The following is a 14,615-nucleotide window of genomic DNA, read 5'->3' on the forward strand; positions in this document are numbered from 1 at the left end:
ACTTTTTCGTGTCAAATATGAAAGAAACCTTTTCAACTATTTTTTTTACCCGAATTAAGTACACAACTGACTTCCAATTTACTTATATTAGTTAAGTCATCTTAGATCCTATATTACTAGATCCCATATTAGGTACTCAAATCGTCGAAGATCCGAGCCCGTTACCCTTTATACACCACTAGTCTGATAAGGACTGTAAAAATTTACTCTCTCTAGTCTATCCATATATGTAATAAAACGAATCACAATCTTGTGAAAGTAAGAGTCTTCATATTCACCAGACTATTTTCGCTGGGTTAAGGAAATATTTTTTTAATTTTCCGAAGGTGAGCATGATATACGAAGCCATACATATTCAAAACTATGTGCCGTATAATGGTATGTATTGGAACTCTAGCTTTATCACATATCAACTCTACCCTTATTAGGTAGGTATTGGGAATAGTGATGAATGGCGGTGGTTATTAAATATTCAAGTCTTCTCGGTTCTTTGTCATTGTCATTACGAGTTTGTAAGCCAAGTTATCTCAGATATCTCATTTAAATCAAGTTTATTTATTTCAAATTAAATAAAACCATAAAAATCATATATATTAAGCTATGAAAGTGCTTTGCATTTTTTGTAATGTTTTTTTTACATAAAACCACAGTAGATTACTATCATTTTATTACTTAAATTAGTTCAACGTTAAGTAAACTGTATGCGAATACGAATAAAGTTAAAAGTTCTTTTTATCGTACAAAGATTTGCTTGAAGTAACGGTAGAAAATCGAAATTGAACTTTAAAGTAATGGCATACGAATGTTTTTCGTTAATGTTAACTGTTACTGAACTCCCCCATACTTTGGAGGCGTGGTTACGATCCGCTCAAAAGCTTAAGCGAGACGTACGCCAGTCGGGTGTTCGAACTACGAAAACATTCCAAATTCAAACCGCTGTCAGTGAAGAAGTCGCGTTCGTAGTGGCCAGTGACTAATAGTGAAGTGACATAACCGTTATAGTGAGATGGAATCGGAAATAAGCAAGATGCAAACAAAAATACCACCGAAAAACTTTTCGATTGAATCGATTGTCGGATTAAATGATCGTCGATCGCCTGAAATCGATATCGAAAACAATATATCGCAAGATTATACGGTTGATAATACACATTCGGAGGATGAAGACGTGAAGATTAGGGATGGAAAGATGGGATATTATTTTCAACAGAGTCGCGTTCCGAATTTTCCGTTTTTCATGTCGTATGAGAAGCAAGCGATGAGGAATGGATATCCGGAGGGACAGGGACAGGAGGATCTGAAGAGATCCAGCCCGTCAAGTATTAGGAGCGAAGTTGATAGCGACGGCGCGGATGACAGACCACAAGGTAAATGTTTTTATATCACTACATATGCAGTGTGCAGGATGGCACTAAGCTCATTAATATTGAGCGTTAGTTATATAATTTAATCATAAAAATCCTTACCAATTAAATAATAATAGATAGTCACTATCTTGACTCTCAATTATTTTCATTATTAATAAAATGCTATAAGTTTAATTTATAAATCTTTCCGACGTTTACGAAAATTTGAGGTTCTGCAAATATTTTAAATTTTGTGGGAATTCAAACGAAAGAAAAAAGATTTCTCGTCGATTTTCGCGGAACTTCCATTGTTAGCCATACCAATTTTCTGTCTTTTTCATATTTACCTATAAAGTCAGAAGTGCACATGTTTTATAGCTAAATTAATAGTCACTAATTTGTACCTTTTAGTCAATTAATTGTATTTTGTGTCGGAGAAAAAATGTTGTCGGTTTTTTTTTTTATTAATATAAATGTTTAGATATTTGAAATGGAGATAATATCAATTAATAGAAGCTTTATTTATTTTAAAGCAAAACGTTAAGTTGTTTACTGGTTTATTGCGTAGCGGTAATTTTATTGACCGCAATATAACTGAGCAAATAGAAGAGAAAAGGCACTGATCCTGTCGCTTACTTAAAAAGAACGGTTTACTATTGCTTTGGGTCTTTGTTTAAATATTATTATCATTTATTATATTTAATTTGCTGTGAATCAGTTACTAAAATTTTATTGTCACTTATATATTAAATGGAGAAATCAATGAATACATATAAAGACTAGCTCTAGATCTCGACTCCGTCCGCTTGTAATTCAAAAAACTTAATAGGGTTATGAAAAATAGGTAGTAGCCGATTCCTATACCTACTGAATAAGCATATAAAAATTCATAAAAATCGGTCAAGCCGTTTCGGAGGAATATGGTAACTAACATCGTGACAAGATAATTTTATATACAAGACTATTCTCAAATACCTATTATCTTTTTTATAATCTATTTGAATATCATTACGTTTAGATAACTATGTTTGTGAAATATAAATCCGAATATACATTACACGGTATTACTAAAAAGCAACATTTTCAAGTAACAAAGATATTTAAAAAAAAATTGTAATCACAAATTAAAAACTCACTTAGACGACACCGAAAATTTGCTTAATATTATTGTAAAACTTTAAAACATGTTACATAGACTGTGGGTTTCTACAACCACATCTTTTTTTTCACAAATAGTCATCCTTTTCGTACATTTTGAAAAAAAAAAAAGATCGCAATATGTTTCGGCAATGGAATCTAATTTACGGAAATACCTATCCTTACTCTATTACTATAGTATTATTTTTAATCTGTATCTTACCTAATGATCACAAACTTTTGCTTTTTCCAATCTTTAACTAGGCTTAGGTTAATTTATTATTGTATGTTGAGCTGCTTTAGCAATAAGATAAAAAAACTTATTGTTACTGTCTTTTATTGTCAATCTGTTATTGCTTAATTATTTTTTGTAATTGTAAACAAAGTAATATCAGTGATTAGTCGAAGCATTTAATTATCTCCTTAAATTATTACTTCTTGAAACCTTTGAACGTTAAAGTAATTGAACTCAGATGCACTAATTTAGTAATTAAATTCCTTATTTGCTATAATATTGTTGATACAAAAGAAAATTAAGGTAAATATAGCTTTTCGTAGAACAAAAGCACAAAAATACGACATACTCCACCAGACTTAACGCTTTAATTTTGACAAATTATCGTTCAAAAACGGTAGCAGTTTATTCCACACAGCAAACATTGTGTGCACTTCAATATAAAGAATTGGTTTTTGGACGATTCTTTCCGCCAATTTATCGCTGCGTGACATTTATTAGTTTTGCCGCCGAAACAATACAATTTGACAAAATGGGCTACGTAGGAATAAACAAACAATACTTTCTTTCAGTCTTTGTTTACATGTCGGTATACGAATATTGTCTTTGCTCAATTATAGAGTGGTATACATTGTTTGTGGCCAACCCATGAATGTCGGTTTACAAAATTTTCTCTTTTATTACCTCTATTTATAAATTTGTTTGGCTTTACATTAAAATTGGGTTTTACTGCTTCCACATTTTTGTTTTATGTCAACCCCAGAATTATTATTCTGGTAACTTTGACAAGAAATCTGTCTCTACTAATTTTAGTATACTAATTAAAACATATACTCATGTCTCTAACATTCCCTTTGTCTACGATCAATCTGATATTTCCAAAAAAAAGCGAATATTGAGCAATTAATCTGTAGCACAGATAATACAGTGCTATAAAGTAGGTAGGTAATGTAGATGTGTAGTTATGGAGTATTAATACTGGGAAGGCAAGCGATAAGGCTCTATGATGTTCAGTACCGGGCGCGCGGGGGGTGTTAAAACGAAATGAGTTGCGTGATTAAATTCAGCTGGGGCACATTGGGAGCAAATTTTATATGAAAGTGAAACACTTTGTCACCGTTTAACATTGTTCTGTTTGGAATACGTGGATCATTTCGAACTTTCATTTCAAAGTATCTGTAAATTGCTTAAGTAATATTGTAAAGGCACCTAATAAAATCGATGTAAGCGGTTATTATACTCGTAATATTGCAGCATAATGGTTTGATTAAGTTTTACTTCAAAATAAAATTAATCATCTTAAAAACAAATGACATTAATCGTAAAACTCAGTTTACACAAATAACAATCGTGCCCGGTATAACCCTAGCTTTAGAAAATCGTTTTCAGCGTAAGCTCGTAACCGCGTAAGCTCGTGAGCGAGCGAGACGGAGCAATAATCGAGGCCACGCCCTGATTGGTGGGGGGCAGAAAGAGATGACGTTATTGGTGGCCGCATTATGGATTTTTAGTGAGGCGGCGCGAAACACAACTATAACTGACAGTGACAGTTCTCTGTTCCCGCGCGCGCCGGTTCTTACTTGCCAGTACTATCTTTTTACTTTTTTCTGATCATAGTAATTTTATTTATTTTTTTATAAATGAAAGGACTTGGAGATTATGCAATGGATTCTAAATTGATACAAGAGTCGCTATCTGTAAACTTGATGACGAAAGGTCATATTTATAGTGATATTACCATACAGAACACACCGCCGTCATCACCGAAAAGCAAAGGTTAGTTTAAAATTATCCCTTACTAAAGATCAAATAAGTAAATTGGTTATTTAATTATTGAATTTTTCGTGGGTACTGTTATAGATGGCATAGCTGCCGCACTCAAAAACTTTAATTGGTCATTAAAGAAGCCGCTTACTGTAGATTTATTAAACAAATTTTTTACAGTAAGGATCATAACTTACCGACCCTAAGTGTGCCACTAAGAGTATAATATTCTATGTTACCTCCTTTTTTTTATTCGAGCCTTATCTAAGTTGAACCTACCGTATTGTCTTCTGACAGTATTCAGTTATTAGTTAAGTTTAGGAAATGTAAATATTCTAGAATGTTGTTACCAATTATACAAGTACCTACTAAATCAGATGTTGACATTAAACATGTGCAAATATAGTCAATTTGATTTTTTTTGATACTACAATTTCATTTTAAAACTGTAGGTGAATGTCTTTGTATTGTCGAATATTAGCTTATAAAAACATTTTGGAATATAAACTAACGGGACTAAAGAGCCGTAATAAAAAGTAAAGGCGCGTTTGTTACAACTAAAGTAACTATTTAGCGACTATTTTAATATTTTAGTATACCATCAAAGAGACCGCCGAAGACGAACAATAATATAGCCTTATAAAATGAACTGTAAACAGACCCTGGCCTCAGCAGGTAAGGTTATATTAATAGTGCTGTTAATTCATACTAAGTGCAAATGATTCTCGACTTTATTACAAATGAATAAGAGTTATAGATGTATTTTAATATATCTAAGAACGATAATAGCTTATTTGTCATAACACTAAAGCAATTATGAGGTTTTTACAACCGCTTTGAGAGATACCGGCTAAGTTGTTGCTAAAATGAAGAATGTTTTGGCCTCGTGGGCAATTTCGTTTGTTATACTATTGGAGGCGGCATTTTATTGCCAGCTAATGTCTGTTGGTACCGTTAGGTAAATCTATTTACTGGCCAATAAAATTATTGAAGCTAAAATATTGTCTAACTTTTCTTTTAGTAATTTTTCTGTATATTGTTCTGAATGAGTTCGTTGGAATTGTTTTATAACAATCTATGCTAAATTATCCAGCTTAATAAAATTATTAATACATTTTATTAACGAAAAAATGCTGATTCTAGTGGTTCTAATTTTCTTTTCGCTTGCCTAATTCTATTCTTTTAAAATCAAATAAACCTACTCTTGAATAACTACTTTGTAATATCAATCTTATTATTTAACGGCTCCAAAAATTATTCCGTATATTTCGTTGGAATTTGTGTTCAAGTTTACTTATGTTAAAAGCTCTATATCACGTGTTAAAAGAACAAACACGTCTCACCAATTACCGCATAAAGTTAATGGCATCCGTTGCAACAGCTGTCGTATTTAACCACAAATAAACATTTAGTTTTAATACGATTACAAAGATCAATTGTGCGTAAATTAAATCCATTGAGGGTAATTCGGAACGACGGAATGTCAATGCGTGGGTGGATTTCGCGCCAAAATTTGACAGGTCGTCGCTATTTTTAATAGTATACGTCACGATCGAGGGGTCCAGTTCGTAATAGGTAGTATGTCTTGTCAATTGGGCTTAAACTGATTTTGTTTTTATTGCTGCCGACTCCCCACTGAGATATTTATCTTCATTAGATCGTTGCCGACTAGTAGATACGGATTTTATTATGAAAATTGGCTTAGGGGAGCGCGCCGAGGGATGACACCGTATAATTGGCTTTGTATTGGATAATTGTTCGGCAAATGTTTTGTTCGCTAGCGTGTAAATTGTTTTAATTCCTTTGAGAGTAAGTGTAATCCTGATTGAAGATTTTGCACACGTCAACTTTACAAAAAATTAAAACATTTAACAATTAAATATTAGTAAATTTAAAACAAAAGTAAAGAAAGGATTAGTCAAACTTAACGAATTATGATTGTGAGTGTTGTAGAAAGCGGAATTTCTTTATTCTTGTTTAAAAATTTTATATCATATTATGCCATCAACATAAGTTGATGTATAAAGTTTTCATAAAAACAATTCCAATATTTCATTCTAGACGCAGTAGAACGGGTTGTATATTGCTATAAAAATGATGTATAAGTTGTGATATCGGCGGAACGATCACCGGTCAGTCAATGAGCAATGAACATCTAGGGGATGTTCGGGACAATTAGACGCGTGCCGGCCGCCTGCGGCTCGCACGAGGGTGGCCAAAGCCAATTCTCGATAATTCCAATGGTTAATGGATAGCGATCGCTTTCCACCTATTACAAGGGCCATTCGGTCTGTTGCAAATTAAGCTCAGTCACCATAAATTAACCGTTCAAATGACCTAAATTGTTAACCATTTAGAGTTTATACCAAACTATATCTATTATACAAATCGTATGTAATTGCGTATTTATAATAATATGAATTAACAATTAAGTTAATTATACAACTAAGTATAGATAATAATATGTTGGTTCAAACTAGCTTTGTATAAAGCTGTACTTTGCGGTATTTCAAAACCAGTATGATTTAGTATTCTTCAAGAAGCAAGCTTATCTTTTTCTGAAAGTTTTCTTTTGTTTTTCTTCCATGGGAGTCGAAGATCACCTTGGTGTTCCCGCCGTATTAAATAAAAGCATATAATTATTATTCAATACTAAATGTTTTGTTTTGTATTATTTGAACTATATTTCCTGAAAAGCAAAATGATTTAGTTGCCATGATTGATATGGCGAATTAAAGAAAGATGTAAAATTTAGAACACATCAAAACTGTTTCATTACATCTTGATTCTTCAAAGTAGAGCCCATTTGCAGCCACTTATCACGATTGCAAAGTTCTCAGTTCTCATCTATATGAGCAGCATCACTCATTAGTAAATGATTTAGATGCCCGTTCGGAAACATGTGTTAAAAGGCGAAACACGTCGTTGTTTCATAACGTTTCAATAATGTATAGTCATCTATTGGTTTCTAAATTTAACGATATATCAAGGTCCGGTATAGCGACGAACATTTTTTGGAATTATTTACTCTGTGACATGATTGATGAAAATCGAGCAATGTAGTAATTACTTCTAAAAATTTGATAAAACAAAAATTTTCATTTTATTTTAATGATAACATAATTGCATCTTTAATTAAGAAAATGGAAATAGGTATACGTAAATTACAAAGTTAAGCTTGAAGCGTATCACCAGAGACAATTTCTTTTTCGTACAAAATTCATAGATAAACTGAATTAGCCAACCAAAGTTTGGAATGTCTTTTCATTAACTCACGAATCCTCGATTACCATCATATTGATATTTTAAAAATTCTTAAAGCTATTTCAAGTAAAATGTATTCAACCCAATGTGTCATCGCCTTTACCAGTTTTGAGTTTAACCGTTCCAAGCAGTGTGTACTCATAAAATTAGCGTACGTTTTGAAACAAAGGCCGCGGCCGACGGAACGTTTCGAAACGATTTTACTGAAACTACACGACATTGTAAGTGCTGCGTATCTGTGAGCGATGTTTATAGATCATTAAAATAATGAGCACAACATACCTATAACGAGAGGGTCTGTAGTTACATTATATTGTTATAGTGTGAAAAGCTTATCTGGGCCAATAAGAGAGGCGCTACTGTCGCGGTTAGGTCTATCTGAAAGTACGTAAAACCTGCATAGATGTAGAACATAGTCTGGAAGAACACATAGGCTACTTATTAAGTTTTTTTATGCCGCGCAGACAGAGTCGCGGGCGACAGCTAGTTAAAGAATAAATTAGAACATCTACAATACAAGAAGGATCTTGTGATACTTTCTTGATATTGAGGGTGCGATAGGGAGCTATCGCAATTTAGTTTTAACTTATGATTTACAACTATGAAATTGTTTTTCATTGTTATGTAACAATTTATCTTGACCAGCTCAAATTATTTAATCAACGCTTATGAAAATACAAATTTATCTTTACATGGTACTTAGTAGTATTGAAAATCTTGTTGGATTAGAAGAAATGTAAGATAAGAATAATTTTCAGACAAATTTATTTTCATTAACACCAATATTGTAAACAAGCTCACAATTGTGAATATATTTTTTTAACTAAGTTGTGATCAGTCATTAAGTACCTATGCTATCCACAAATGAAGTTTCTCCACTAAACAACTCAACGGAGACAAATTGAACGTCTTGACAAATGCAATTTATGGAGTCGGAAGCAATCGGAAGCTCTTTAGACGGTAGCTTTTTAATCTGTTCGTTGTCTATGACGTTTCCGTATTTTTTTTCTAAATCGGACACACGCCCGCGCAGCTGGCGATCAGTTAAACTAAGAATGAATGGGATGTTTTGAAAAAGTCTGTTAACAAGCTCCCGAATGAAAGGAAGCCCCGGCTAGACTATTGCAAATTGATTTTTGAGTGTTCTGTCGCCACCCAGCATGGGAAGCGTTCAAGTGGTTAAGTCGCCAGTCGGCAATGAACAAAAAAATATTCACTTAATGTGAGTATCATCCACGATGTTTATTAAACGGTTAAACAGCTTATTTTGTTATTGAACAAGATTTATGTTAATTTGTAGGGATACAATACGTATATAAAATAATAATTTGCATTTATGTAACACTAGTTGTTTCATCATCCGTGTACAGCCTCTTAGTCCAAAAAACCTTTACCCCTGTTGAGATCTTTAAAGGAAAAATTTGAAAAAAGCCTAGTTAAAATAAATTATGGCATTAACTCCATCAATAACTCTGTTTGAAACATGACTATATTAAATCTGAATTCCACTAAGCTTTAGTAATTAAGATAAAAGTCAACCGGAAATAAAAGATTGAACTAACAATATCTTAATCATGCCGCCATCAAAGGCATAGACAATAGAAGTGAGTTGAAAGCATTCAATATTGTTTTAATGGGCCGTGTCAATAGCGGCCGCGTCTGTGTTGCCCTTTTTGTAAATTTAAAACCACTTCAGCGGCTAATAAGATTTGTAAAGTCGATGTTTTGGTGCTACCGCTTTTTACGTACCGTCCGTCGGTAAAAAATGACAGCGGAACATGTTAAAAGTAAATTATTATTAAATTGATAATGATTTAATGGTGTAATACATATTAAATGGTATCGTTTTATCTTTTAAATTGTAAAACCATTAAAAGTTTAACTCCAATGAAAATAATTATAAGAACTAAATTCAATTCAAAAATAATGTTTGAAAATAAAGATAGCAATATGAAGCTTTTTATTAAAAACTCCTAAGGGCGCGATGCATTATGCAAAAATATCAATTTTATTAATTTAAAAATAATTATAATTAAAAAAATACATTGTAATTCATTCTTGAGATACATTCTTGAAAGTTTTGTTAAAAAGACATACATATGTCGTATTAAGTAACTTCAAAGCAACAACCACTTACTCTTGTTTTTTTTTCTACAAACCGCGCCGGCAATCGCCTTTCGGTTTCTTTGTGCGTATAATGGCTGAAGAAAAATAAGTTCCATGAACACACCGCGCATGGGAAAATATTTAATTAGACAATAGCTTATTTGTGTTTGTTTTGTGTTAATGTACTCCTTTTGAAACTCTGGGTGCGGACAATTAGCACCTACGGACCGCTTCCCCGGCGCTGCGTTATACCGTTTTACGACAAGTCAATCTAAAATCTCAACGCGCAATTAGTCTTTCTTGTGTTTTTTAAACTCGTATAAACGTTTATAGGATCACGAAATGGTGACGTATTACCGCGGTTCACGGTTTTTATTGCGCTCATTTTGAATTACAATCTTATTTGTTTTCTATTTTTTGATACTTTCGCTATTTTTGTTTGTTTAATTAAAAGTTACGTAGATTAATGCTGTTGAAATTAATAAATATTTTATTGATTAACTAATTTGAAGTTTTGTAATGATTTAATAAATTGCAAATTATTTATGCCGGAATTGTTATTTTATTTATGAGTTTATGTGTTCAAATATTGTTTATCGAATTATTAATCTCAAGTTTATTTCAAATTTATCAATAAATTACAGGCGGTGTCTTTTATTTCTAAGTACAAGTAGCTAATGTTTAGTTTAAGTCGTATAATGGAGATAAACTGCTGTTTAAATTGTAAAAGCTGCCGCTTGAAGTGTACTTATAACTCTTTAACTGAACCGTTTCTTACTGATAATCATTATCTTTTATTAAGTCGTGTCTAAAATTATTTTTAAAACGGAAGTCCAATTTATACGCTAATATGTTTCCTTTATATAGTTTTAAACAATTTTTTGTTTTAACGAATTTAAACGATTGAAAGATTTTTTAGACATTTGACTAAATTAATGCTATTTTTAATGAAAAAATTATGCTCGATTTACGACAAAATACCACCAGTCAATATGAATGCCTTCTTTAAATTTATAGTACGTAATAGTTACCTACTATATCCAAGTACTATACATAATGTATGTAAAAAGAAAGGCTAATTCACGCGTCGTTGATTGCGGTAATTTGATGAAAACAAGCGCTCTATGGATTTAACATGACTAATGAATTTATTCTCCTTTGTCTACAGAATCACTCAGTCCGCAGTCCGAACAGATTTCAAACTCGAACACGGCACCGGATCCTAATATAAGGTCAGTATACTTAGAATTTATGCTGTTTTTTTATTCAATTTTTGTCTATGCTGTTTAGGACTATGATTTTATTCCATTGAATGAAACTAAAGTGACATAGTGATGCTATTTTTTTTCAAAAATAAATACATATCGCTAAATAAATTATTAATAATTATTGCTTTTTAATTGTATATAGATAAATGAAATTCAAATGTCTATATGTAATATTGAAATATTATTGTATAATTTTAATCTTAAATTATAATAATATTATAATCGCCTAACTAGATATGTTTGTTGTACAGGAGATATCGTACGGCGTTCACACGTGAGCAACTAGCACGTCTCGAGAAAGAATTCATGAAGGAGAACTACGTATCACGACCGAGGAGATGCGAACTAGCAGCTCAACTGCAGTTACCTGAGTCCACTATTAAGGTATGTTCATCTAGGTCATGTAGCACAGTAGTAAATCGAGTTTCCATCCTCATGACATTTTAAAAATACTCTTTGGAAAAAAAAACTAAGAAAATAATATGTGTGGATAGGAGTGTCCACGGTTATATGAGCTCTGATAGCTCTCCGTTATTATTTTTATTTGGTTTATAGTAAATAAATTAATGATAATTATGTTCTACTTTATAATATAGACATCGATTGAAAAGTGAAAAAGATGTATCAAAGTTTTCATTCGCAGTTTGTTTATGCTTTGTTGAGTAAGTGTTAAATTGCGAAAACCTTAGGGGTTTTCGTGACAAATTTAACACTCATTATTTTTCTTTTTTTTTACACTTGTAAATGCAGTTTCTTCATAGACCACCCACATTGTGACCTGAATAAAATCGACCTCTTCGGTCAATTATAACTTTCCGTAGAGGGCAGTTTCATAATGTGCTGACAGTCACTTGACATGTGCCTACGCCTTGTTACAAATGTCCTAACATTTATATGTCTAAATACACGAGCACAATACAATGCTAGCTGTCGAATTTAAACGGTTAACTTCTTTGTTAAAGCTTTATAAGTTCAGTAAAAAAAGAAACAATCTGTCACCTGCATTTTTTTAAATAATGTAAATTCATCTAACTACACTATCGGCCAGTGTCACATTAAAAACGTTTAAACATGGAATACATTTAATGTTAACCATTTCAAATATTTGAACAATGCATTAGGTACTTTGAAACAACGTCGTTTTAACTCGTTGCTGATAATGATGTCGACGCCTTGAGAATGATGCTTCTATTAGAGATACAATAATTTCCATCACGAACAATTTATAGCACACCGCTAATTCGTAGAAATCACGTTACAACTGTGTGAATGTGAATGAAGTAAAAAAGAGGACGTTCCAAATTTGAAACGAAACGAACATAGACATCAATATTTTTTTAAAACATTACCCTCTCGTCAGTCGGGTAATTAAAAACTTTGAAAGATTCAAAAGTAATTATTCAAATATACCGTATTCTACGCTAATATAAATTTAAATATTTCTCATTCGCGCGTAAACATCGGTTGTCCAGTCATAATCTCAATTATCACTTCGATTTAATAAAAAAGAAGATCCAACGGCCCGGAAAAAAAAACATGTGTTTATATTGCTTCATTCGAATTTTACATTCACGCTAATTTGTCGATGCGCATTAATAAAAGGAACCGGCCGAATTATTCAGTAGCCGTAGAACTCTAATGAACATTAATGCCGAAAAGAACGAAACCCTCTCAACGTTATAAAACGCCTATCATTAGTGAGCGTGTATATGAAAAGACTTCATCGGTTGTCTATGGCCGGGCATCTGTTTTACGGCGCGATTATACCAATTAAAAACTATTAAATTAAGCCGCGGCTACCATTTGATGCGCTGTAAAATAAAGAATTCGGGTTTCATGTGTTTGTTTATTGTGATCACTTTTTATTGCCACGTCAAAAAACTGTGATAACATACATTTTAATTAATAAGTTGGCTTTCTCTCGTCGACGTATTGCAGTTTACATCATGAATTATTTACGAGTAATTTTTATTTACTGTCACATTTTTGTTTGCACTATGAAATTATTTAACATTAAGTATTTCCACGTTGGCATCGCAATGCAAGCGGGTCTCAGCTGGTAATAAATATTAGAAATATTCATCTGCATTGCATGAGTAAGTTTAAGTATAAAATTATTTGACGCAAATGAAAATACGCCATTTTCTGAAAGACACCGCAAAATCCCGCCAATTTACACGTCATTCGCGGCCTCAACGAACAAAAGACGTTTTAAGACATCTTAAAGGCAAACTTTATTTGTATACTCTGTTGTGTTTCGCCGGGACGGCCATTATACCGCGTTAATGATTTCGAGATGGCTTTAAATGTTTTCTCTCTGCGCACTGAACATTTTATTGCCGGCAGCTGTTTTTTAAAATATTCAATTAATTAGCAATGGTGTGCGAAAACGCGATGTTGCATTATACGGTTTTATATAAGTGGAATATGATTATAGAGGATATTAATCTGTATGATAATGCGCGTTTGCTCACATTAATGCGACTTAAAAAATAGGACGCGAAATTCCGTGTTTACGACCAAATTCGTTGTTAATTAGAATCAAATATTATTCAAGACAAACAAGTTTTATTACAAATTTTTAATAATATACGAACGGTATTTCCCTGTTTACGACTAATTTATGAAATAATTGGTTTCTTTATTAAATCTCTATCTCTTCGTCTACAGGTATGGTTCCAAAACCGACGGATGAAGGACAAACGTCAACGCATCGCAGTCGCCTGGCCATACGCTGCTGTGTACAGCGACCCAGCATTCGCGGCATCCATCCTACAAGCCGCCGCATCCTCCGTTGGCTTGCCCTACGGATATCCATCGCCAGCTCTCCTACCCCCGTTCCACAACCCACAGCTACTCCCCGCGGGCTACCCATACCCATACCCACCTTACCCAAGGTACCCATACATTCCCCCTACCCCACCGTCGCCCGTCAACGCCGAACCGACCCAGTTACGACCACCTTACTCAAATTTCAATTTAAACGTTGACAAATAAATATTTTAAGTTAATTGATAAAATCGAATTACCTAATATTGTATGTACTGTAAATAGATTTCACCATGTATTATAAATAATTTATTAATAGCCGATCATATCTACAACTGAATGATTCAGTTAAATACTTATAAAAATATAAAATTAATTTATTCATATAGAGAACTGAAACAAAAAGTAGAGTCGTAGTTAAATAAAAGACATTAGCAGTTAGATTAAGCCAAATTTCATTCCTCTTTGTACAAAACGTATGATAAATGTAGAAGCTAAGTGTAATAATGTAAGATTTACTGCTGTACTCAGAGTTAGACCAATAAGGGGTTCCTTTAGCGACCATTTAACTAACAAATTGATTGCGATCATAGTGGTCTATATTTTAAGAATGTATAAATCATTTATTTTCCTTTAGAATTAGTCACTGCCTTATACTCCAATGTTGGTACTGCAAGTTAGAATTGAAATACGTGGCCATTTTGTATAATGTGCAATATGTGAAGA

General features: G+C 32.7%; 1 protein-coding gene across 2 annotated transcripts; it reads left to right on the forward strand.

The window, feature by feature from the left end:
• The first annotated feature begins 947 nt into the window (after positions 1-947).
• LOC106715257 (segmentation protein even-skipped) lies at positions 948-14,128 on the forward strand. 2 transcript variants are annotated; one of them, XM_014508500.2, is made up of 4 exons: positions 948-1,367; positions 11,021-11,084; positions 11,372-11,504; positions 13,791-14,128. In XM_014508500.2, exons 1-4 carry the CDS (start codon positions 1,007-1,009, stop codon positions 14,115-14,117), a joined length of 885 nt encoding a protein of 294 aa, XP_014363986.1. In that variant the 5' UTR covers positions 948-1,006; the 3' UTR covers positions 14,118-14,128. The 2 variants fall into 2 exon arrangements, with proteins under 2 accessions (XP_014363986.1, XP_045538500.1); XM_045682544.1 differs by lacking the exon at positions 948-1,367 and adding an exon at positions 4,379-4,494.
• Positions 14,129-14,615: the final 487 nt, after the last annotated feature.

This window comes from Papilio machaon, chromosome 19 (assembly GCF_912999745.1).
Source record: "Papilio machaon chromosome 19, ilPapMach1.1, whole genome shotgun sequence".
Lineage (NCBI taxonomy): Eukaryota > Metazoa > Arthropoda > Insecta > Lepidoptera > Papilionidae > Papilio > Papilio machaon.

Bases quoted from the DNA above. Each gene is read 5' to 3' on its own strand.
- LOC106715257 (XM_014508500.2), top strand. From the start codon at position 1,007: ATGGAATCGGAAATAAGCAAGATGCAAACAAAAATACCACCGAAAAAC. The intron at 11,085-11,371 runs GTCAGTATACTT...TTTGTTGTACAG, and splicing joins GCACCGGATCCTAATATAAG to GAGATATCGTACGGCGTTCA. The intron at 11,505-13,790 runs GTATGTTCATCT...CTTCGTCTACAG, and splicing joins TACCTGAGTCCACTATTAAG to GTATGGTTCCAAAACCGACG.